Source organism: Onychomys torridus, chromosome 22, assembly GCF_903995425.1.
Source record: "Onychomys torridus chromosome 22, mOncTor1.1, whole genome shotgun sequence".
NCBI lineage: Eukaryota > Metazoa > Chordata > Mammalia > Rodentia > Cricetidae > Onychomys > Onychomys torridus.
Window position 1 is genome coordinate 18,013,086 of NC_050464.1, and position 25,133 is coordinate 18,038,218.

The window sequence follows — 25,133 nt, forward strand, 5'->3', positions numbered from 1 at the left end:
TTGTTCACCCCATCTCACCCCACCCCTGAAGGGAAAGGGGTTAAAATAATTGAAGGAGTAGGCTACGAGTTCCAAGCACAGACCCTACTCTCATTTTGCTATTTTGTTAACCACAATTTTTTTTTATTTTTTTTTATTTTTTTCTTTTTGGTTTTTCGAGACAGGGTTTCTCTGTGCAGTTTTGGAGCCTGTCCTGGAACTTGCTCTATAGACCAGGCTGGCCTCGAACTCACAGAGATCCGCCTGCCTCTGCCTCCCGAGTGCTGGGATTGAAGGCGTGCATCACCACCGCCCGGTGTGCCTTGATTTGTAATGCAATTTGGCCCCTCCTCAGCCTCAAGCGTCAGAACAGGCTGTCAGAAGGGCTGTTTTTGTTTTGGTTTCTTTTTGTTGTTTGTTTTTTCCAGACAGGGTTTATCTGTGTATCCTTGGCTGTCCTGGAATTCACTCTTGGAGACCAGGCTGGCCTTGAACTGTGATCCACCTGCCTCTGCCTCCCGAGTGCTACGATTAAAGGTGTGCACCGCTCAGTTTTTCCGTTTCGTTTAGAAGACAGGGTTCATGTCTCTCACGTAGCCCTAGCTACCCTGGAACTCTCTCTAGAGACCAGGCTGGCCTCGAACTCACAGAGATCCTCCTGCCTCTGCCTCCCGATTGCTGGCAATTAAAAGAGTGCGCCACAACGCCTACCCAAGCCGTATCTTTCAAACCAAGTCTCTCGCGCCTCGTTCGCCAGCGCCGCGGCGTTTTCCCCTTTTCACCCGGCGCGCCGCGTCGGGGACAGTGACGTCAGCGGCGGCGCGCGGCGCGGTGTACCCTGGGATATTTAAGTCCGCTCCGCGGCGCGGAGCCGCGATGTCTCCGGCGGCTGCGGCGGCTGGCGGAGTCGAGCGGCGGCGGCCCCCGTTGGGTGTACGGGAGGGCCGGGGTCGGGCCCGCGGCTGCGGAGGGCCGGCGGGTGCCGCGGCACTCGGCCTAGCGCTCCTCGGCCTCGCGCTCTACCTGGTGCCCGCGGCGGCCGCGCTGGCCTGGCTGGCCGTGGGGGCGAGCGCGGCCTGGTGGGGCCTGAGTCGCGAACCCCGCGGCCCGCGGGGCCTGTCGTCGTTCGTGCGTGACTCGCGCCGTCCCCCGCGGCCCGCGCTCACCGCTTCGCCGCCGCCGGCCAAGTCAGCGGTCAACGGCAGCCTCTGTGAGCCCCGCAGCCCGCTTGGAGGCCCGGACCCCGCTGAGCTCCTCCTCATGGGCAGCTACCTGGGCAAGCCCGGCCCGCCCCAGCCTGCCCTAGCGCAGGACCCCAGGGACAGGCCGGGCCGCCGCCCACCCTCGTGCTCCCCGCCGCCCGCGTCGGCGGCCCAACGAGTCCACCACGTCTACCCCGCGCTCCCCACCCCGCTTTTACGACCCTCCCGGAGGCCGCCCCATCGGTAAGTTATGGCGATCTTCCTAGGGTCGCTGCGGTTTTAACCCAGGGCTCACCCTGGAAATCCGATTTTCCCTGACCTTCCTTTTTTCTTTACTTTGCCTTTGCCCTAGCTTTTCTTTCTTTTTATTCCTCCCCTTTCTTCATTACGCTGTCTCTTTACTGTTCTTTTTTTAAGGTAGGGTGTTTGGTGACCCAGGCTGGCTGACCTCGAACCCTTTCTTTGGTTGAGGCTGTCCCTGAACTCCTCATCCTCCTGTCTCCACCTTCTGGATGAGGAGTTCAAGGACAGGATTACAGGTTTGCACCATCACACCGGCTTGTTTGCTGTGCTGGGATCGAACCCGCAGCTTCATTCAAAGCAGGCAAGCACCCTGCCCATTCATTCCCTGGCCTTTGTTTTTTTGTTTTTGTTTTTGTTTTTTTGAGACAGGCTCTCTTGTAGCTCGTGCTGTCTCTTGAACTCACTCTGTAGGTGAGGATGACTTTGGACGACCCTCCTGCTTGCACCTACAAAGTGCTGGGATTACAGGTGTGCTCCACCACAGTCAACCTAGATTCTGGATGAAAACATTTTTTTTTTTTTTTTCAAATTGCATATACATGTGCAGTTCAGAGGACAGCTTGCTGGAGTCTTTTCTCCTTGCCCCATATGGGTCTCTGAGATTGATGTCAGGTTATCAGGTTTTTGGCAGCAAGTGCCTTTACCCATTCAGCTGTTTCACTGGCCCTGCTGATACGTGTGTTCAGTTGAGGATGAATACCTGTTAATGTTTAGCTTTGGCTCTGTATTGGTGATTTAGTGCAGACAGAGTGAACAGAATTATCCCTACACACCCCAACTATATGTGCTTTTCTTCTGAAGTACCTGTGTGGGCAAGGTTTTCAGTTTCCATCTTAATTGGTTGAAGACCATGGTGGAGACAGCCATTAAGCAACTGATATTTCCTGTCCTTGGATGGAATGGGAGAAATTTGCCATTAAAATGCTCTGTTCCCTGTTGCTTAGAAAAATAGAAGGTCTGAGCTCTCAGTGACAGAGTGCTCACACCCCGGGATTCGTCACTGCCAAAAATAAGAGAGGTTGATATTCTCTGGGAAAGAAGTGTTAGTGCCTCTGTTTCTGCAGTCAGTCGAATTTGATGCTCTCTTAAGGCTCTGTGGTTCCAGCATGTGTCTCCTATTCTCTACAGAGATTGTGGGTCTTTATCCAGTCGGTTCGTTATAACACCCCGAAGACGATATCCCATTCAGCAGGCCCAGTATTCCTTGCTTGGGGCACTGCCAACAGTTTGCTGGAATGGTGGCCATAAGAAGGCTGTGCTGTCTGCACGGAACTCAAGGATGGTGTGTAGCCCGGTGACAGTGAGGATTGCCCCTCCAGACAGCAAGTTACTCCGCTCACCAATGTGAGTATGAGTGTGTATATGAATTGTGTTTGCAGGTAAGCACCTGCACGGAAACCAGGAGAAAGCCTCGGGTCTCATTTAATTGCTCTCACTTTTTCACTTGAGGCCAGGGTCTCTCCCTGAACCCAAGGCTCATGTTTCAGTCTAGCTGATCGAGCCTTAGCTGTCCTCTTGTCTCTAGTTCCATTGGAGCTGGGGTCGAGAGGGGTATGTGGGATGCCTGGATTATCGTGTGGGTGCTGGGATCTGAACACCAGTCCTCATGATTGTGTAACTCTTCATCACTGAGCCATTTCTGCACACATGCATGCTCAGTCACACTCTATTTATTTATAGACCAGGCTGGCTCCAAACACTGTTGGAATTACAGGCATAGGCTACCAGGCATAGAATCACCATAGTTTTTACACATACATACATGAGTTAAGATCTCAGTTGTCAGTTAGCTTATGGTTTCTGTTCTCTACATGATAGTTAAAATATCCTGTTTCTAGAATCCTGTCTTTGATTATAGGCCAGAGCAGATGCTCAACACAACCCTGTCTTCACCATCGAGTAATGCCCCGGACCCTTGTGCGAAGGAGACTGTGCTGAGCGCCCTCAAAGAGAAGAAGAAAAGGACAGTGGAGGAGGAAGACCATCTACCCCTCGATGGCCAGGAAACCAAGAGAAGGTACTGATCAGGAGAGTACTCAACTGCCTTCCCAGGGGGGGACTCCAGAGAATTTGTTCAAGTGTAGGGGATTTCCATGAAGGTATATAGAGGCCAGCTCCAGTATGAGCCTGGAAACAGCTTGGTAGTAAGGGCTTTAATATACTGTTCATTTCTTTCTTTTTTTTTTTTTTTTTTGTTTGGTTTTTCGAGACAGGGTTTCTCTGTGTAGTTTTGGTACCTGTCCTGGAACTCTCTGTAGACCAGGCTGGCCTTTAACTCACAGATCTGGCTCTGCCTCCCAAGTGCTGGAATTTAAGGCCGCCACCACCACCACCACCACCACCACCACCACCACCACCACCACCACCCAGCTTACTGTTCATTTTTAAGGCACAGGTGTAGCACAAATCCTAATTGGTCTTAGCAGTAAAAACCCTGAGTCAATTATCGGGTTAAATGCTGAAAGATCAGAGAAGCAGAGCAGCCAGCCACTAGAGAGACTTGTTACCTCTAGGAATCGCGCCATAGAAAGGGTGAACTCCTGTTTCCTCCTCCCAAGCACTGGCATTAAAGGTGTGTGCCACCACTGCCTGGCCTCTGTGGTTAACTAGTGGCTGGCTCTGCCCTCTGGTCTCCTGGCAAGCAACATAGAATCTCAGCACACATGGGTTAGGTGAGCTACAGTTCCCTTGTACTTAGACTCTGCGTTATACAGGAGTTTACCTGCATTAGGATGCTTGCCCCCATCTCCTGTTCCCCTCGAGGTATTCAGAGGAAGATTGGTGTTAGACTTTGCAACCCAAGCTAGCCTTCAACTCTTGAGTCCTTCTACCTCCTAAATGCTGGATCATGGGCATGTGTGATCAGCCATCAGCCCTGGATGCTAATCTGTTCAGTTTTATTTTCAAAAGAGAATGTTCAAAGTCTTTTCCAATTGTGTTTTTCTGTTATTTAATTAAGTGCCAATAGAATTGCTGAAAGAAGTGTTTGTCCCAGCCATGCGGTGGTGGCACACACCTTTAATCCCAGCACTCAGGAAGCAGAGGCAGGCAGATCTCTGAGTTCCAGGACAGCCTGGTCTGCAGAGTGAGTTCCAGGACAGCCAGGGCTGCAGAGATCCTGTCTGAAAAAAAAAAAAGAAAAAAGAAAAAAGAAAAACTTGTCCCAGAAAAGTAAAAAGTAAAAAGTAAAGACCTACTGCATACTAAGCAAGTGTTCACCTGTAAGCCATAATCCTAGTTCCTTAATGGAGCATTCAGGGCAAGGCCTGTGCCACGGAGCCGCACACCAGCCCTCCACTATTTTTTTCAGCAAGTGTTTATCAGGCACCTGTTATGTACCAGACCCTACTCCTCATCCTCATGGGAATTTCAAGGCAAACAAGTTGATATATACATATACACACAGATATACATGCATATATCTGTGTGTATATATATGCACATATGCCTGTGGAGTTCATAAGGATTCTGAGCTCCTGGAACTAGAGTTAAAAATAATTGCGAGGGGCTGGAGAGATGGCTTAGAGGTTAAGAGCACCGACTGTTGTTGCAGAGGTCCTGAGTTCAATTCCCAGCACCCACATGGTGGCTCACAACCATCTGTAATGAGATCTGGCGCCCTCTTCTGTATACATAATAAATAAACAAACAAACAAATAATAAATAAATGCGAGCCACCATGTGGGTGCTGGGAACTGACCTTGGGTCCACTGCAAGAACAGCCAGTGCTTTAAACTGCTGAGCCAGTTTTTCCAGCCCCAATTTCTGAAATCTTAAAATTATATTGTATTGATCTGTTGAAGTGGGGGGGGGGGCAGGTTATCAGGAAGGGATGCATACATGCCACAGAAGAAATGGTGGAAGCCTGACAAGAACTTGGAGGAGTTGGTTCTCTCTTCTCCCCATGTGGACCCAGAACACTGTTTTTCTGGGATGGGGTCTTTGAGCCAGGGTTTTCCTCTGGAGCCCTGGCCTAGCACTTGTTCTCTAGGTCAGGCTGGCCTGGAACCTAAGGGCAGTAGCCTCTCCATGTGCCAACACTCCTGCTGGCAAGACATGTATTGAAATGGTTAAAAAGCAAGCTAATTACAGACTCTAAGTGCATGAGGGTTGAAAATGGAGTGTTGGAAGTCACGAGGCCTCGTGGTGTAAGAGAATAGCCAAGATGGTACACACAGAGAAACTATTTCAAATAAAGCCTAAATAAATAGATAGATAGATAGAATTTACTGTGTAGCCCAGGCTAGACTAGAATTCATAATCATTCTGCGATAGCCTTCTGAGTACTGAGATTACCTGTGTGCATTGCTGTGCAAGGCCAGCCTGGTCTACAAATCGAGTTCAGAACAGCCAGGATTGTCATACACAGAAACTGTCTCAAAAGCAAGACCCAAGATAGATGGATGGATGATAGACAGGTAGGTAGGTAGGTAGAATTCACTGTATATAGTTCGGGTAGGCAGGTAAGTAGGATTTACTGTGTAGTCCAGGCTAGACTAGAATTCATCATTGTGCTGTAGCCTCCTGAGTGCTGGGATTAGCTGTGTGCATTGCTGTGCCCCACTCCAGTTAGGGAGATCTTTATTGGCACATGTGTTTATGAAGGATGCTAGAGGAGTTAGAGGCGTGGCAAGTAAGCATTGTGCTGATGCCCCATAGCTAGCAGGGACAGCACATGGCCAGGGAGGCGGGGAGGAAATGACAGCCATTGCAGCCCAGGTAGGTTTCTTGTGTTCTTTAGGATAGTTCTTTTTCTTGGCCCTGGTTCACCTGTAGCTGAGGATTTCGTATTATTTTTCCCCATAATTGGAATTTAGCAGTGATCACTGGAACCATAAATGGACTCTTAGGATTTTTCAAGATAGTTTCTCTGTACAGCCCTGGCTCTCCTGGAACTCCTCTGTAGACCAGGCTGGCCTGGATGGAACTCACCATCCAGGTGAACACCCCCCAGCTCTTTAATTTTTTTTAAAAGATTTATTGGGCGGTGGTGGTGCACACCTTTAATCCCAGCACTCATGAGGCAGGCGGATCTCTGAGAGTTCAAGGCCAGCATGGGCTACAGAGTGAGTTCCAGGAAAGACATAAAGCTATACAGAGAAAAACCAAAAAACAAACCGAAAAGATTTATTTATTTATTTATAATGTACATTGGGCCTGTATTTATGTCTGTGTGAGGATGCCAGATCCATGGAACTGGAGTTACAGACATTGTGAACTGCCATGTGGGTGTGTCTAGGTCCAACTGCTGAGCCATCTTAACTGCTAATCCATCTCTCCAGCCCCCTGAGTACACATCTGTGTGTAGTGTACAGAGCGTTTTTAACAGCTCTGGAGCACTGGGGCTATGTGGACTGCTACCTATAATATAGCTAAGTTTACGATTGTAATATTTTGATATAAAATCAGCCACTAAAAACTGATAAATCTTCCAGGCATGGTAGCTAGTACCTATAATTCTCAGCACTGTGGAGGATGAGACAGAGGATTGGAAGTTCAAAGACAGCCTGAGGCTACCTAATGAGTTTTTATGTAGTTTGGGCAGAATAACAAGAACTTGATACAAACTTTTTTTCCTTCTTGTGCACCTGAGTAGTTGAGGTGTATTAGAGTCTTTCTTGCTCCTCCTTAGTTACCAGGACAATCTTAGAGTAACATACTTTCCAGAACTGAGTGGTTTGAAACAAACCTTTTCTTGTTTACCGTGAAACATACATTCTACAGAGGTAGTGCTGGGCCCTAGGAATATGAAGAAATGCTTTCAGTTTTCTTTACACTGATTATTGTGTTTGTATGTGAGTTGGTTCACACATGGAGGGCAGAGCCCAGCTTATGAGGGTCAGTTCTTTTTCTACTTGTGGGGTCCAGGGATTCCCAGAATCAAATGTGCTTTTACCTGCTGAGCTATATGGCAGCCCAGGAAATGCTTAAAGGGAGGGGTTGGGAGGACAGGCAGAATATTTCATGGAGGGCTTTTTTGCTTTATTACAGGCGCCACGATAGCAGTGGGAGTGGGCATTCAGCATTCGAGCCCCTTGTGGCCAACGGAGTCCCTGCTGCATTTGTGCCTAAGTAAGTGAGATCCTCGGTACTGAAACCAGGCTTCGCAAAAGTGCATTTTGACAGCTGAGTCCCTGTCAGTTTCCTCTTTGCTTTCTGCGTTGTGTCCAGTTCACACTCTGAAATCTGGAAGATATTTGGACTAATTTGCCTTGATGAGATATTTTCTCTCCAATTTCTTCTCATGTTTTTCCACTAATATGAGAGAAATACACAGAGCAGGTCCATGTTTAATGACATTATGTATTGTGCTAATGTTGCGGTAATCTTTCTGGAGTAAGTGCTCTGACACCAGGGAGAGTGGAGGAGAGGAGACGTCACAGTGGACCAAAGCCAGGAGAGCTCCTGAAGGACTCTGACAGTCTCACTTCATACTCTGAAACTGCAAGGTGGGGTGGGCAAGCAGGTGAGATTTTACAGATGCGAACATGCCAGTCACCTTGTTCTAAAGGCATAAAGCTTTTGTGTTCAGGTTGTTAAGGGCAGCAACCTTTGGTTTCTCCAGGTCATCCTTTTCCAAGTAGCAAGTGAAACCGTACTTAGAAATGGGCAGTACACGCAGGGCTTTAAGTGAACCACTGAAGCCGGGCGGTGGTGGCACACGCCTGTAATCCCAGCACTTGGGAGGCAGAGCCAGGCGGATCTCTGTGAGTTCGAGGCCAGCCTAGTCCAGGACAGGCTCCAAAGCTACACAGAGAAACCCTGTCTCAAAAAACAAAAACAAACAAACAAAAAACAAACAAACAAACAAACAAAATGAACCACTGAAGAAACCCATAAGCCCCTGTCTTGTCATTGGTCTTTCTGTCTTATTCTGCTTCACTGACTGACATGTTACAGTTGACCCTGCACAGAAGGGTCACAAGGTACAAGGCTTCCATGCAAGAAATATTATAGCATGGAATTTAAAATAAATACTAATATCTTTACATCTGAGTTTAAAATGTTGGAGGAAGTTTGGGTGCCAGGGACGTAGGTTCCAGTATGGTAAAAAAGGCTGTAAAGCATTGCGTTGAGCTCACTTGTACTGTACTTCGGGAGACATGCACACATGTTGTGGACCACCGAGATGTGAAAGGGCCTGAAATAGGTAAAGACTGGGCTGGTGAGGTGCCTTTGGAGGCTCTAGCCTACAGTTTCAAGGGGAACGCAGATCTCTGGGAGCTAGCTGAGATAGTGGTCCTCTGAAACTAAAGCGCTGGTGTGTGGAAGGAGTGGACCACCTGGCTGTTTTTGCCTGTAGACAGGTACGTGGGGGAAAGAAAACACATCTTACTACAGTGTCAGCTAACTGGTTCATGGTAGACGTGGGGTGCCCTGGGACATAACGGGACCATACTGTAGCAGAGCTAGGAACACAAGCCTACAGGGAGGATCATGGGAGGTTTCTTTTGGGGTTCGAGGTTCAGGAGAGTGGTTGGTTCTTAACGCTGATTTTTCTCTGAACAGCTTTATTGAGGTGTCATTAGCAGACATTAAACTGTTTCCCTGTGAAGCCCAGTCAAGGTGTAACCCTTCCCTCCAGCCCCAGGCTCTGCTCTGCTCTCTGCACTCCTCTGTGTTTCCATGCTGTGCTTTGCCGAGTCACTTACGGGTAGCCATGCCATTTGCTGATAATGCCCATGAGAACATTATGATAGTCTTCCTTCAGGCGTACTCAGAAAGTTGTGTTGGAACTGTCCCGGAACTGTTAGAAACAGTAGAAGAAAAGTAGCATGTCTGCTTTTCCCTTCTGTTAGGCCTGGCTCCCTGAAGAGAAGTCTGGCTTCCCAGAGTTCAGATGACCACTTGAACAAACGGTCTCGTACCTCCTCTGTGAGCTCCCTGACCAGTACATGCACAGGAGGCATACCCAGCTCCAGCCGCAATGCCATCACCAGCTCTTACAGCTCCACCCGTGGCCTCTCACAGGTATGTCTCAGGGCTGTGAACAGAGGGTGCAGACCACTTTCTATTGCCTTGCATTGGACCAGTCTCTAGGCTATAGAAATGCAAAGCCTTAAACAGCAAATAAGCCATAGACCTGTGGGACTGAACAGACTGCATGCACCAAGGGAAACCAGTGCAGTAAATGGTACCAATCTGGTGGAAAGGGTTTGTTCAGTTTGCAGTGCAGATGAGGTTATAAGAGTTAACTTAGTACAAGTTTCTAAAAACGTGACATAGTTGTCATTCTTGCTTCGAGTGAATTCACATCTGTGGGTGGGGACGCCAGGCAGCTTGCCGCCAGGCTGCTTTGGTGTTAATGTAGGCATTGACACTAGTAGCTGTGTGGGCTTGTGCAGGTAGATCAGTTACCTTTTTGTTTGCTTTGGTTTTTTGAGACAAGGTCTTATGGATCCCTGCCTATCCTGAAGTTTGCTATGCCTCTCAGTGTGGTGGTATTGTGTTCCCCAAAATATTGTACACCCTAATAAACTTATCTGGGGTCAAAGAACAGGACAGCTACTAGATAGAGAGGCTAGAAAATGGTGGCACTCACCCCTTTAATCCTAGCATTCCAGAGGCAGAAATCCCTCTGGATCTCTGTGAGTTCAAGGCCACATTGGAAACAGTCATGCACGGAGACACACGCCTTTAATCTCAATACGAACCATAGAAGACCTGGAGGTCTGTACAGACAGGCAGTGATGAGGAGGTCATGTGTTTTGGGTTAAAACCAATGAGAAGGCAGAACAAAAAGTCAATAAAGGAAATAGGTCTCTTTCAGAGGGGAAGGACAACAGTGGCAGCTAAGGGTAAGAAAGGCGGTTTTAAGTCTCAGCTCTCAGCTACTGCTCTGACCTCTTGGGCTTTTAACTCTGCAATTGGCTCTGTGTTTCTTATTTAATAAGACTGTTCATCTACATCTCAGGCTGGGCTTGAACTTGTAGTGATCCTCCTCCTGTTTCTGCCTCCCAAGTACTGGGGTTTCAGGCTTGCACCACCCCGCCCAGCTTGTATTTTTTAATGTGTATAATAAGCTGATTCTGATAGAATGTCAGAATCTGCAGAAATACAGGGTATGTTTTTTACTGTAGATAATCCTTGTTGGAATATATAATGGGTACAAGTATTATCTTACGTGGTTTAAAAAAAGGTTGGGTTTTTTTTGTTTGTTTGTTTTTTGTTTTTTGTTTTGTTTTGTTTTGTTTTTTTGAGCTGAAGATCGAACCCAGGGCCTTGTGCTTGCTAGGCAAGTGCTCTACCACTGAGCTAAATCCCCAACCCTAAAAAACTTTTAAGATTTATTATTTTGAGGGTGTAGGCCAGCCTGATCTATATAGTGAGTTGTAACTAGGGCTATACAGTGAGACTCGGACACAAAAAAGAAAAATTATTTTTTATTTATTTGAGCCTGTGTGAGTTTAGGTGCCCACAGAGGCCAGAAAGCATCCAGTCTCCTAGCACCAGAGTTACAGTACTTGTGAGCAGTCTGAGTGGGTGCTGGGAACCAAACCTGAGTCCTCTGCAAGAGCAGCAAGTGTTTCTTAACCACTGAGCCATCTCTCCAGCCCCTCAAAAAGATTTCTTTTTATCTTGGTTTGGTTTGACTGTCCTGGAACTCACTGTGTAGACCAGGCTGGCCACAAATTCACCGAGCTCCACCTACCTCTGCCTCCTAGCACTGGGGTGAAAGGTGTGCCTCATCCCACCTGGCCTATTGAGAGTTTCTGTATGCAGTCATGTTGCCAGCGGTGGTCCAGATGTGTCACTCTGCTTGACTTGCAGCTGTGGAAGAGGAGTGGCCCCACCTCATCCCCCTTCTCCAGCCCAGCTCCCTCCCGCTCCCAGACTCCAGAGAGGCCAGCCAAGAAAACAAGGTAATCAATCACCCTTCAGAACCCAGCCCTAGAAGAGCGCCTGCCACAGTTGGTGCCCTTTGTGCAGTCTGAGCACTGATGGTAGGGCTCCCTCTGTCTGTGCTCCAGTGGGAGTGCTCAGACAGGAGAGGGTCAGCAGGGAGCCGGGGTCCCTGGCCCAGCTCACTCTTCACTGGAGCTGGGCTCCTCGGGGATCAGGTCTGTCTGGACCTGCCTGCTACCCAGCCTTTTTGATGTTTCCACCTGTCATGGGCCTGCTACCTCACCAGCTCCGCTCCTAGCTCCCAGCAGTAACCCACTGTCAGAGCCTGAAGATGCAGTCTGGGGCCCTAGACTTGGCAGGCTCTGAGTAAGGCTTCGCAGATTCCTATTCTGTATTTAATTAAAGACCAGTTGCTCGTGGCCTCTGTCAGCTGCCCACCTTCATTTCTACAAGAACTGTGACATGTGACCTGCTGAGACCTAGAGCCTTGGTCTCTCTAGACTTGACCATGTGTGAGTGAGCGAGGGAGGGAGGTGCTTTGCAGTCCGGGTAGTGTTCCCAGACAAAATCCAGCCTTTTCACAATCCCAGAGAGGAGGAGCCGTGCCGCCATTCCAGTTCTTCAGCTCCCTTGGTAGCAGACAAGGAGTCCCCAGGAGAAAAGGGTAAGTGAGGAGCCATGTGGGCAGGGGGTAGTCTGCAGTGGAAGAGGAACAGCACCATTGAGTGACAGCTGTCTGGGCAGGGAAAGAAGGTGGTCTTGCCCTTACTGGGTCCTTAGTGCGGGAAGGGAGAAAGGCAGACGTCCAGTGTGAATGTTAGGACTGGCAGGTAATGAGCTCATGTGGGGCTTGGGGTCATCGCCATCCCAGAAGCAGATGTGTGCACCTTTGGAGTGACATTGCAGATAGTTCCAGGCCACTCACACACAGAAGACATGATGTCTTCCAACACAACCATCCTGTCCTGGAGGAGGAGTGGGGAGGCCAACAAACCTGGGTTTGTCTGTAGTTACAGATGCAGCCACTGGGAAGCAGCAGAACTCTTGGACTTCCCCACCCACGCCTGGCAACTCTGGGCAACGCAAACGCAAGGTGCAGTTGCTGCCCTCCCGGCGAGGGGACCAGCTCACCCTGGTATGGCTTGTCCCTCCTCCCTCTCAACTCTTTCAGACCAGGAGGGCTGGGAGCAGGCTTCTTCCGCTTCCGGTGATCAGCCTAACCTGCCTGTTCTCTTGAGCAGCCTCCCCCGCCTGAGCTTGGCTATTCCATCACTGCCGAAGACCTGGACATGGAGAGGAGAGCCTCGCTGCAGTGGTTTAACAAGGTCTTGGAGGACAAGATGGGTAAGGATGTGGGGCCGAGTGCTGGGTGCTCCTGGGGGCCTCCTTGGAAGAGAAGTGCTGCACTTGACTTTCCTTTGAGTCTCCTCTATCCCAGGCTGTCTTCCAGTTCAGAACCTGCTTCAGCCTCCTCCCAAGTGCTGGGTTGCAGATGGGTGCCTCCACAGCCAGCTCTTTAATTTTTTTGTCCCCTGATTTCACCAGGAGTCTTATTACCAATAGCTGTCACCAACACTGTTCCACGGGACCTGGAAGTTTTGTTTTGGTTATGGAAAAGATGTTACTGTCTGGCCATAGCTGGCCTCAGCCTCCCAGTCCTCCTGCGCACACTCCAGCACGGGCCATGTCCCACTCCCACCCTCCAGCTTTTTGTTCCTTCTTCTCTGGGAAACCTGCTTGGGTCTTCACTGAGGCCTGCAGTCCAGTGAGCCACCTGGGAGGTTAGGGAAACATTTTTGAACAAGCTTTTGGGCTCTGAGCTTCCTGTACCTTTGCTCTGGAACTCCCACACTGGAAGATTCTCTCTCCTCCTCAGATGATGCGTCCACCTCGGCCAGTGAACCCCCACCTGCTGCCAATCCTCCTTTCTCATTTACCCCGCCTGCTGTGGCTCCTGCTGCCTCCCCAGCCTCCCTCCCAGCCCCTAGCTCTAACCCACTGTTGGAGAGCTTGAAGAAGATGCAGGAGTCTCCAACCCCACCACCCTCAGGTAAGCAGAGCACTCTGCCCTGTAATGACAGGCTTTGGAGGTGAAGGGAGTGTAGAGCCTGTTGGCTCTGTGCTTCAGAGTGCCCTGCTCTGGAAATTGGAAGGCAGGCTGTCATACCGGGTTCCTGATTCCAGGCCAGCTGCCCTAGCTAGCTGCTCTGAACCTGGGTCATCTGTGAGAATGAGGTCTTCCTTGGGAGGTGTCTGCAGGATGACATAATTCATCCCATAAGCTGTCCTAGCTGTCTGGGTCCCAAGCCTAGAGTACCTGAAATCCCTTTCTCTCTGGTAAGGCTGGTGAGCCTTGCCAGCTGGTACGTACCTTCATGCTGCCACACATGGACATAGCATGTGTGCTGTAGCTGTGCTTCTCACTGGCATGCAGCCATGATGATGCAGCTTGCTCTCGGCTCAGACAGACACTGCCTTGCTGGGTTGGTAAACAGGGCAGGTCTGTGTCAGATGAACAGGCACATGCAGGTAACTAAGTAGACGTCATGGTTCCGCTAATGGCCTTTTCTTTCATGACCTCACTTGCAGCCCTCATTAGGCTCCCCTGCTCTTCCTTCTGTCTTTCCTGGAGTCTGGGGTAGAAATAATGCCTTCTGGAGTCCTGTGCAGTGGTGGATACTGGAGGATACAAGCATGCGAAGTGCCACTGCAGACCCCTCAGAACTCACCTCACTTCCTCTTCTTCACAGAACCTGCTGTGGCAGCAACTGCTGCAGCCCCTTCGCCTCCGAAGACACCCAGCCTCCTGACCCCTCTTGTCTCACCACTGACAGGGCCGCTGGCCAGCACCTCCTCAGACTCCAAACCGACAGCCGCCTTCCTGGGCCTGGCCCCTTCTGCATCTGCAGCACCACTCACAGATACCAAGTCCCCTGGAGTCCCTCAGCCTGAGCAGCCTGTCAGCACCCCAGCCTCCTCGGCTCCCTCCTCCTCCCCAAAGCCCAGCATGCTGTTCGGGATGCTGAGCCCACCCACCACTTCCTCCATTGCCACACCTGGCCCAGCCTGTGCTTCTCCCATGTTTAAGCCCATTTTCATGGCCACCCCTAAAAGTGAGAGTGAGAGTCCCCTGCCATCCAGCTCCTCAGCCACCACCACTACTTCATCCAGCACCACCCTCGCCTCGACAGCCAGTACCACAGCTCCCACTTTCAAGCCCATTTTTGACAGTGTGGAGCCATTTACAGCCATGCCCCTGTCCACCCCCTTCTCCCTGAAGCAGACAGCTGCTGCAGCCACCACTACAGCCACCCCACCCCCTCTCTTCACTGGCCTGGGCACTGCCACCTCCACAGCGGCCTCTGGCACCACAGCTTCTGCCTCGAAGCTTGTGTTTGGCTTTGGAGTGACCACTGTGGCCAGCAGTACCGGCAGTACCGTGACGTCCACCTCGCAGACACTTCTTTTCGGGGGAGCGCCCCCCGTCACTGCTGCCAGTTCTGCCCCGACCCTGTCCTCCATCTTCCAGTTTGGCAAGCCCCCTGCCGCAGCAGCGTCTGCAGCAGGCACCTCCTTCAGCCAGCCCCTTGCTAGCTCTGCCCAGACGGTGGCCAGCAGCAGCAGCAGTGGCAGCACTGGTGGCTTCGGTAGCTTTGGCAGCACCCTCACCACCTCCACCTCAGTCCCTGCCACCAGCAGCCAGCCCACACTGACCTTCAGCAGCACCCCCACCTTCAACATTCCCTTTAGCTCTGGTGCCAAGCCTGCGCTGCCAGCCTACCCTGGAGCCACCCCACAGCCCACGTTTGGAGCCACCGAGGGGGCCAGCAAGCCAGCACTTGCCCCAAGTTTTGGCAGCTCTTTCACTTTTGGCAACTCCGTGGCCTCGGCCCCATCGGCAGCCCCGGCACCGGCCACCTTTGGCGGCGCTGCACAACCGGCTTTCGGCGGATTGAAAGCCTCAGCCTCCACCTTTGGCACCCCTGCCAGCACGCAGCCAGCTTTCGGGAACACTACGTCGGTGTTCTCCTTTGGTTCAGCCACCACATCTGGCTTTGGTGCCACCACGCAGACCACCACCAGTGGGAGCAGCAGCTCTTTATTTGGCAGCTCTGCTCCATCCCCGTTCACATTCGGTGGCTCGGCAGCTCCGTCTGGCAGTGGAGGCTTTGGGCTTGGGGCTACTCCAGGCACCAGCTCCACCTCTGGAACTTTCAGCTTTGGATCTGCACAGAGCGGGACCACAGGCACCACCACCTCTTTTGGGGGAGGCCTGAGTCAGAACACCCTAGGCACACCCAGCCAGAGCTCACCCTTCACCTTCAATGCGGGCAGTGCGCCTGAAAGCAAGCCTGTGTTTGGAGGTAAGACTGCAGACCGTGGGAAGACTTAGTGCAGAACAGCCAGCAAGTACGTTACAGGACAGCTGGCAGTCCAAGCTCGTTAGTGATGGAGGGCCCCTGAGTAGCCAATAACAGTTTCTGGAGGGCTGCAGTGAGTAAGACCTGTTCCCAAGGAGGACCCAAACTCAGTTCTAGCACCCACACCAGTGGCTGTCAACTGCCTATAGATGCGGCGGCTCCAAGGGATCTGATGCCACTTTCCGGCCTCCACAGGCACTACACTTGTGCACATACCTATGTATACACACACACAGGTTAAAAAAGATGTGTGTGGATGGGTGTTTTGATGCATATATGCCTGTGTACCATATGCGTGTTGGTGCCCACAGCAGCCAGAAGAGGGTGTTGGATCCCCTGGGACTTGAGAGCTGCCATGTTCATGCTAGAAATTGAACCTAGGTTCTCTGGAACCTTTGAGCTCTCTCCAGCCCCATTAAAAAACAGAAATCATAATGCCTTTGAGGAAGTGATAAATGGAAGGGAAGAATGTTTGTGGTTTATGGGTTTGGTATAGACATGGGTGTACAGCCACATCCAGCTTTATTTTATATGGTTACCACGTCTAACTCACCAGCCGTCTCCCCAGCCCATTTTAACTTACTATTGTGTGTGTGTGTGTGTCTTGTGAGAGACCATTTCTGAGTAACTCAGGCTGCCTTCAAACTCCAGATCTTCAGCAGGGGAGGGGAGCGTGGGGGCACCGCACAGCAGCAGGACTGGTGGGTTCGGGAGTGGAGAACAGGCAAGGTTGGCTGGAGTTTGTAAGGCTGGTAGATAGAGTAGAAGACAGTCATAGCCAGGCTTCACTGTTGGCCTTTTAAACATCCAAGGAGTCACCGTAGAATGTCAAGCTGAAGGGTGGAGAGAGCTTGTTTGCTGTGTGCAGGGTGAATTTTGGCCCTAAGAGCTGCTGACTTTGATAAATAATGGAGAAGCTCTTGGGGAGGCGGGAGGCAGGTGTGTTGAGTGAGTCATCTGGAGCAGTGAGAAAGGGAAAGAACCAGAGAAAGGGGACTGTTTGCCAGGCGGTTGTTCATAGGTGGAAACAGGATGGTGGACGGGGCAGGGGAGATGGCTCAGCAGTCAGTGCTTGCCACTTGTGTGAGGGTCTGAGTTCAATCCCAGTGCTCAGTAGCTAGGTGAGGAGGCAGTGTGTGCCTGTAACCCAGTGCTGAGTGTGGAGGTAGGCAGATCTTATGGACTTGTTGGCCAGTCTAGCCAAAATAGCCAGCTCCAGGCTGGTGAGAGACTCTGGCTTTTATACGCTTCCAAGAATGAGTGGTGGGTATACCAGTGCAAATACACGTGAAATGGGAAACACGCGGGGAGAGTTTGCATGGGTGCTTTGGCACCCAAGGGTTATGAGTTTCTCACTAGTACCTAAGAATGGTGATGGGCAGAGTGATGGTTTAGGGTCCTTTGTGGGAGGGGAAAAGGAATGATTGGCAGGTGACATTGCAAAGGACCAGGACTGTTTATAAGAGCCTTCGGTAGTTGGGCTGGGTGTGGTGTGCATGCCTGGTATCCCGGCACTTAGGCTTGGACAGGAGGTTGGAGAATTCCAGGCCAACCTGGGCTACGTAGCAGACTGTCTCAAAAATAGCAAAACAGAAGAATTGGGTGTTTTAGAAGCAGCATCAGAGCAAGGCAGCCCTGAGATAATTGCACAGGCAGAGCAGGAGCCATTCCCAGAGGGCATCCTGGAAGGGTTCACAACCCTGCACGGTGAGTGTGAGGGAAGGCAGGGAACCAGGGAGAAGAGAGGCAGGGCAGGGTTAACCTGACCACCCCACACCTCTGGCTGCTGTGGTACGTGGAGGGTGGCAGAGGCCAGCTTCCTCAGCGCTGGGTGCCAAGGACCAGTCTCTGCAGCTCTTCTGTCTCTCCCCTCTAGGCACAGCCACACCCACCTTTGGACAGAGTGCCCCTGCCCCTGGCGTAGGCACCGCAGGCAGCAGCAGCCTCTCTTTTGGGGCCTCCTCAACACCTGCCCAAGGCTTTGTTGGAGTTGGAGCTTTCGGTAAGCAGCCAGTCTGTTGCCAGCATGACACCCCTGTCCCTTGGATCAGGAGTGATCTTGAGGATAGCAGGTTGTTGGCTCTTGGGGTCTGGGAGAGTTGGACAGTGGAGTTGAGCTTTCTCAGGAAACTCAAGCATTTAGGAAGCCAGGTGCTGGTGGGTTTTTTGTTTTATTTTGTTTTGCAAAGGTTTATTTTTATGCGCATTGGTGTTTTTCCTGCATGTTTATGATGGGTTCCCGCAGAGGGCTGTGAGAGTTCCCAACAGCTTCAGAAGCCCTGGTGGAACACCTATGCTTCTGCTGTTGACCTGACTTCCCAGAGCAAGGCACCACTGTCGGTGGCGGCAGCTGCCCTGATGAGCTCTTGTCGGCTCTTTCCAGGATCAGCGGCCCCTTCCTTTTCCATTGGCGCGGGATCCAAGACCCCGGGGGCTCGACAGCGACTCCAGGCCCGAAGACAGCATACCCGAAAGAAGTAGCCTGCTTCCTGTTTCCACCCCCACCCTTCCCCAGATCTGGACCTCAGCACTGCTAGGAAGAGCCTCTGACCCTTGGCATTCCATAGCAAACCCAGCCCGTCACCAGGGCAGAAGCGGCAGCCTGGCCCTTTCTGTTCTAGAGAAAGTGGGTGCCCCAGGGAGGGGCAGAAGCCCGATACTTTACTTGAACAGTCACTGGTGAGGCTGGAGAACTGGAGAAACATCTGTACATACTGTCCTTGCTGCCCCAGCGCTTGTTTAGTGTGTAGCCTAGGCGGCCTCCCCCTTTCCTGGAGCACCATATCTGCTAGAGGGTGCATGGGACCCACTGGGACCCCGGTACACATTGGGTGGATTGGGGGAACGGAATGTCCCCGAGCTTTGCCTGCTTGGCTTGGCTGTAAGAAGTGGTCTCTTCCTCTGGTCCCTTCAGGGTCTCTCCTCATTTCTTGCTGCTTTGCCCTTCCCCAGTCCTCTGCAATTCAGTCCTCTGAAATGGCAGTGACTCTTGCTTTGCCTTGGAGACCCCAGTGGGCACTGCTCGCCTCTTCTGCCAAGTCTGCTTCATCTCCAGCCCTCTGCCAGTCCAGCCTCCAAAAGGTTGGTGGCTCAAGACAGCCTGGCAGAGCCAGGGGAGAAGTCTGCTCCAGAAGTCTTGGGGCAGGCAGACTGCCCACCACTGCTTCCAGTTGCCTCTTCACCTGCCCGCCACCCCCCGGGCCACTTTGCCTCTTCGGGATTGTATTTTCCAAGCCTTGTACTGTGTTTGTCTGATGTTAATGTGTGTTGCTCCTTGAATCGAGTTTGGAGGAAGAATTGAATTGTATGTGTGGCGGCATGTTGGTAATGCCGGACTTAATGTCGCCTGGGCCCTCCTGGGCCTAGCTAATTGAATGCTGAAAGTGGCACCGCGTGACAGCCCCAGCGCTGACTCCTGAATTCTCAATAGTGTTCTGACTTAAGGGCTGGCAGCCCAGGGGATGGAGCCTGTGGGAGCAGACTTCCTTCCGTATCCTTCCCGACAGCACACCCCAGGCAAGGGCGACCTCTGCCTGCGTTTGGAGTTGTAGATTAATGGACTACACCTTAGTTGTTGTTTTCCCAAAAGGTCCTTCCAGCCTGTCTCTTTCCTTCCAAAAACCAAACCCTTAGGCCCCAGAGCCTGGCTGCCATGCCCATCCTCTTTGGGAGAAGTATGAATGCGTGTGTCTAAATTAAAAGAAAAAAATATTTAAACGTTTTTTAACAAAATAAAAATTTATTTTTATATTTAAGCTAAATTGCCTTTTAAATTCCTTCAAGCTTGGTTCACTGAGGTGGTTAAGTATAAATGCTATTGAATAGTAGGAATTAGCCGTATAGTTAGGCCTGTGTGAAGGAGGGGCTCATGGCTGTCCCCGGCAGCTCTCCTAAGGGGGCAAAGCTCCTTCTGGACATGTCGTATAAGTGTAATTCTTACTTTATAAACAATGTGATGTAGCTGTAACTGGTTCCTTCCCTTTGTGACTGGCAGGGGTTAGGCTGGGTTGTGTGGAGCTGGGGGAAGAGCCGGACCTCAAGTCCCAAATGCCTGTGAGGACGGGTGGGGTCTGCACAGGAAGCCTCTACCTGTGCCTCAGGTAAGGAAGGGGCCTCCCTGTAATTCAGTCTGAGCTAATTACCTCAGCTCCACAGCAGGCCTGCATCCAGGGCCCCTGAAGAGGCGTCCTGGCATAGCCTCGGTGTGTGAGCACATTTGTCCGTGCTCATGCTGGACAGGGACAGGGAGGCTGGGGCTTCCTACCAGGACTGAGTTCCTGTGAGTGTAGCTGAGATTTTTAGTATGAATGTGAGATTGTTCTTGCTTATGTCATTAAAAATAAAACTGTGATCTGTCATTGACCTGTCGGCCCTTTATTTGTGAAGCAAAGAACCTAACTGGTAGACCTGCCCAGTAAGGGACCCACAGGGCCACATCTGTCCCTCCCAGGGGAGCGGAGTTCCCACGCAGAATAGTCTGCTGTAAGGCTCAGTGTCCACTATGTGCTTGGCTGCACGCTGGCACCAGCTGCTGCTCTGCGTCTTCTCTTTCTCTTTGGAGCTTTGCTGAGAGGTTCTGGAGCTACTGCTTTGTCCTGTGGGTCTGGGCTGAAAGGACAGGCCAGACAGAGGTTAGCAGATATGCTGGCCCACACCTTTAATTCTAGCACTCAGCAGAGTGAGTTGTAGGCCAACCAGGGTTCCACAGACCCTGCCTCCAACACAAACTCGGCTCCTCCTCCTTACCTCGGCACCACTTCTGCCCGCTCAAACACAGCAATGAAGAAGCCACCAGTGAATGTGGTCTCGGGGGAAGCCCGGAGGCAGTGCTCAGACCCTGGAAAGGTACTCAGACCTCGGTGAGGCCATGTGGGTAGGACAGGAGCTAATCTGTGGAGAAGGAGAGGACTCAGACCCTGATGAGAAGTAGCCTGTGACCTCAGGTCCTGGAGACATCATTACCTGAAGAGCCCTGAGTTCTGCCGTAGAGCCTCTTGGACCACATCTTCGTTCTCTTCTTGGCAAAGGGAACACGTGGAGTAGACTAGGCGTCGCAGGGAGGGGAAGGTGAGTGCGTGGCACAGAGCCCGCTGCTGGAACCCTGCCAAGGCCTGCAAACGCTCCTTGCTAGGTGTGCCTCCCCCATGCTCCTCCAGCTGCCGGCTCAGCATACCTATGGGAAAGGCAACCAGGAAGCCATTACCCACCCAAACCCCATTTTACAGATGAGAGCATTTGCCTGTCGTCACAAGTCAGAAGTAATACCCAGATTAACTGGTAGCCTGTAGTATCCAGGTTGCTGTGGGGCTAGGACCACAGCCGCACTGTCCCTTCTCACCAGAGCCACTACAAGAAGGATCCAGCAAGATGTACTGGACCTGGCCGTAACGCTGGTCGGAGGGAGAAACTGTCAGGAAGTCCTTCTCTGCTACCTCACAGCAGGAGACCCCAGCTCGAGCCAGCAATGTAGCCATGGCCGCCAGTCGCTTAGCATCCTGGTCGAAAGCAAAGATCTTCCTGGGGAAGATAACAGAGGCAGGATGAACTGAGAATTTCTTCTAAATTACGACTCCTGGGGGCCAGACAGATGACTCAGTGGGTAAGAGCATTGGCAGCTCTTCCAGTCAATTCCCAGCAACCACATGGTAGCTCACAGACATCTATAATGGGATCTGATGCCCCCTTCTGGCCTGCAGTGTACATGCAGATAGAGCACCGTATACATAAAATAACTCTTAAAAAAAAAAAGACCTCTACGTGTATGACACGTATGCGGGTGCCTGTGATGGAGTCTAAGAAGTAATGAGCCACCTGACGTGAGTGCTGAGTACTGCTGTCCTCTGGAATAGCAGCAAGTACTCGCTGAGACATTTTGCCAGCCCCTGAACTGAGAAGTTTTGGAGCATGGAGCTCCATAGTTAGGTAACATCAAACTAACATATACTAAGCCAGAACACAGGTCTGGGGGTGTGGCTCAGTGGTAGAGCCCCTGCCTAGAATCCCCCAGTGAGGGGCTGGGGTGTAAATCAGTGGTAGAGTGCTTACCTGGCATGTAATAAGGCTTTGAGAATTCAATCCTCAATATACTACCATCCAAAACAAAACAAAAAGCTAGGGCACAACATATTTAAATGGCTTATAGGGGTTCCTGCCACAGATAACCAGCCTGGGAAAAATCCCAAAGGCTTGAGGGAGTTTTGTCTCACACACCCATAGCCTGGCTTGGTACTGGGCTATGAGCTGCCTAGGGCCATGCTGTCAATCTGTATCATTAGCGAGACTTTCCCCACAAAGCACAAGATTTTTACCACACCCCTCCCTCTGCCTCAAAGCTCACTGCCAGCACTCACCCCTGGTTCTTCAGAAGGGCCGCAATGTAACTGGTCTTGTTGCCGGGGGCAGCACAAGCATCAATGACATGGGAGCCAGGCGGGGGAGCCAGCAGCATGGCTGGGAGGCAGCTGGCCTAGCAGGGCAGAAGAGGGTAGGCAGCCGGGTAAACACAGAGCCCCAGAGTCACTCCCCACACATCCTCCCTTTCCCCGGCCAGGCTCCCGACCTTGTCCTGCAGGATGAGATGGCCAGCGTGGTAGAGCGGGTGCTCATGCAGATCTGTCTGTGCAGGAAACACAAGAAGCTCAGGCAACAGGGGGTCCAGAAGAAAATGTTGCCCCTTGAGAGTTCGCAAGTCCTCCAGGCTGGCAGGGAACAACCACTGGTTAGGTTTTGGTTTTAACCTTTATGTTTATGATGGGTTCAGGTGTTTGGTCTGCATCGGCATGCATGTGGTGTCTGTGGAGACCAAAAGGGCAGTGGGTTCCCTAGGACTGGAGTTGCAGATGGTTGTGACCACCATGTGGGTTCAGGGAGTCAAACTCCGGTCCTCTGAAAAAGCAGTCATGCCCTTAACCACTGAGCCATCTCCCTGCTTTTCACTTTAAAAAAAGACGACTTTTTATCATTTTAAATTATGTAACTATGTTTAAGTATGTGCACGTGAAAGCAGGTTCCCTGAGAGCCATCGGAGCCCCCGGAACTGGAGTTAGAAGTCACCTAACATGGGCACTAGGAACTGAACTCGGGTCCTCTGCAAGAGGAGAGTTTACTCTTTAACTATTGGGCCCTGGCTCTAGCTCTAGGACTGCTTTATTTGAGACAGGATCTGGACTCAATTCCATCTCAACCTCCCTGGTATGGGGATAACAAGTATACATCATCAAGCCCTGCCTCTAAAAAAGGGGGTTTGGGGTTGCAAGGGCCAGTAAAAGTGTTTGCACAGACCTGATGACCTGATCTGATTATGAATTGATTTTGGTCACTGTGTCTTCAGAAACCTTCTACTGTTCCCAAATACTTCAAACTGTACATTGTTCTGCAGCCTGCGGGGTCTTGACCTCCATCTGCAGAGACTATAATCTAGACAGGAAACTAGAAAGGAGAGGGAGCAGATGGGCTAGAGAACAAATGGAGGGGGTCACCAGAGCATAGAATAAGAATTGCAGGAAATTAGGGGCAGGAGAGATGGCTCAGAGGTTAAGGGCACTGGCTGCTCTTCCAGAGGTTCTGAGTTCAATTCCCAGCAACCACATGGTGGCTCACGACCATCTGTAATGAGATCTGGCGCCCTCTTCTGGCCTGCAGGGACACAAGGAGGCAGAATGTTGTAGACGTAAATAAGTCTTTTTTTAAAAAAAAGAGAAGAATTGCAGGAACACCCGTTTAGGGTAAAAACAGGTCTCATAAGATGAGGAGGAATAAACTGCAGGAGGGGCTAGAGAGATGGCTCAGCAGTGGAGCACATACTGCTCTTGCAGAGGACCTAAGTTTGGTGCCTAGCACCATGCCCAGCAGCTCCCCTGCCTATAGCTCCTGCTCCAGAGGGTCCAATGCCCTCTTTTGGTACATGCACACAGGCACACACAGACATACATACTTATACGTCATTTAAAACAAAAGTAGCATCTTTTTTAAAAGAGAGAAAGTTTTGTTGAGAAAGTAGGAAAAAACATCTAGAGAAAGCAGTCACTACCCCCAGTCTCTCTTCCCATAGACTCCTGCTTCCCCAGGAATCTGGACATCCGGGGAAATGAAGGCACCCAGGCAGGTGCCAAGTTCTCACCTGGAAGCCCGACCCTGGTAGGAGAAACCTTGTCTCTTGAAATAATCGATCGCGTCCTCAGGGCAGGTCTTGAGCGTGTTCACACGTACAAACCGAGGCACCTGGCAGGCTAGAAACCACAGCAGTGAGTGGGTAGGAAGGCAAGCCCCTCCTGAGGGCCATCACCCATCCCTCAGCCTCCAGTTCACCTTGGCCAGGCCTGGAACTCTCTTGCAACAGGTCCTCATTTCGGCTCACACCCCGATGAACCTTGAGCCGAGCCAACTCAGCCTTGAGCCTCGCCTGATGGCGGCCCAGCAGAGCCTTCCATCGGCCTCCACCCCCTCGGAAACCCTTCCCTAGCAACAATTCATACACTAGCACCTGGATAGAGAAAAATAGAAACACTATTAGCAACCCCAACCCCCCCAGCAACCACATGGTGGCTCACAACCATCTGTAATGAGATCTGGCGCCCTCTCCTGGCCTGCAGGCACACATGCAGGCAGAACATTGTATACATAAATAAATGTTTAAAGAAAAAACTTAAAAGAGCTGGGGACACAGCTCAGTTGAATCTGCCTAGAACGATGTTGGGGGCGTGGCTCAGTGGTAGACCTCTTCCCTGGCATGCTAGAGACTCTGGGTTCACTCTCCAGCGTCACCAAAAAGGCAGGCAGGCGGACAGGAAGCAGATTCGGTATTGAAACCCGGTGTCCTGCCTCCCACGCCTGTACCTTTCCCGCCGGTAGCCTCTGTTCAGCAGAACTCTGGACCCCCACCCAACCTCCGTGCCACCATCACCCTTCCCGGCAGGGAGCCTGTGCCACTGCTAGTCTGGGCCTCGGTCCTAGTTAACCCTTCACGCCATGCTCTAAGCGAAGCCAAGCTCACCTTGGCCAGGTGCGGCCGCAGCTTCTTCTCGGCGCGGAGGAGCCCGGCGCTGGCGATCACGGCGTCCAGCACGGCCGAGTAGCGCTGCGTCTCGCACACCAGCGCGTACAGCTGCTTCACGTTCTGCGGGGCGCGGGCAGACACGCTGTGCACCCGCCGCGGGCCTCGCCTCCCACGCCCGCCCGGCCAGGCCCCGCTCCCCAACGCTTCCTCCCTGCACCCGGCCCCACTACCTGGAAGCTGCTGGAATACACCAGCCCCTTGAGGGAGCCCTGGCGGCTTTCCACGCCCGCCAGCACGGCCGCCGCGGCCGCGTACAGCCCCATGCCGCCGCTTCGGCACAGCCTTTACGACACTGTCGCAAAAGCTCGGCCCCGGCTTTGCGGCCGC

At 51.6% G+C, this 25,133-nt stretch overlaps 2 protein-coding genes across 4 annotated transcripts; one reads left to right on the forward strand and one right to left on the reverse strand.

Moving 5' to 3' along the window:
* Positions 1–781: 781 nt before the first annotated feature.
* Positions 782–20,113, forward strand: Pom121c (POM121 transmembrane nucleoporin C). 2 transcript variants are annotated; one of them, XM_036171739.1, is made up of 13 exons: positions 782–1,424; positions 2,613–2,828; positions 3,343–3,501; positions 7,476–7,556; positions 9,284–9,455; positions 11,256–11,347; positions 11,921–11,994; positions 12,341–12,465; positions 12,572–12,674; positions 13,207–13,380; positions 14,081–15,694; positions 17,628–17,753; positions 18,135–20,113. In XM_036171739.1, exons 1-13 carry the CDS (start codon positions 856–858, stop codon positions 18,230–18,232), a joined length of 3,603 nt encoding a protein of 1,200 aa, XP_036027632.1. In that variant the 5' UTR covers positions 782–855; the 3' UTR covers positions 18,233–20,113. The 2 variants fall into 2 exon arrangements, with proteins under 2 accessions (XP_036027632.1, XP_036027633.1); XM_036171740.1 differs by lacking the exon at positions 782–1,424 and adding an exon at positions 1,906–1,952.
* Positions 19,484–25,100, reverse strand: Nsun5 (NOP2/Sun RNA methyltransferase 5). Of its 2 annotated transcripts, none has more exons than XM_036171741.1 (10): positions 24,977–25,100; positions 24,744–24,866; positions 24,059–24,233; positions 23,871–23,979; positions 22,311–22,449; positions 22,102–22,217; positions 21,090–21,268; positions 20,714–20,924; positions 20,498–20,641; positions 19,484–20,359 (listed from the first exon to the last, which is right to left on the reverse strand). In XM_036171741.1, the coding sequence occupies exons 1-10, from the start codon at positions 25,067–25,069 to the stop codon at positions 20,251–20,253; spliced, it is 1,398 nt and encodes a 465-aa protein (XP_036027634.1). In that variant the 5' UTR covers positions 25,070–25,100; the 3' UTR covers positions 19,484–20,250. The 2 variants fall into 2 exon arrangements, with proteins under 2 accessions (XP_036027634.1, XP_036027635.1); XM_036171742.1 differs by having other exon boundaries at positions 19,489–20,359; positions 20,506–20,641.
* Positions 25,101–25,133: the final 33 nt, after the last annotated feature.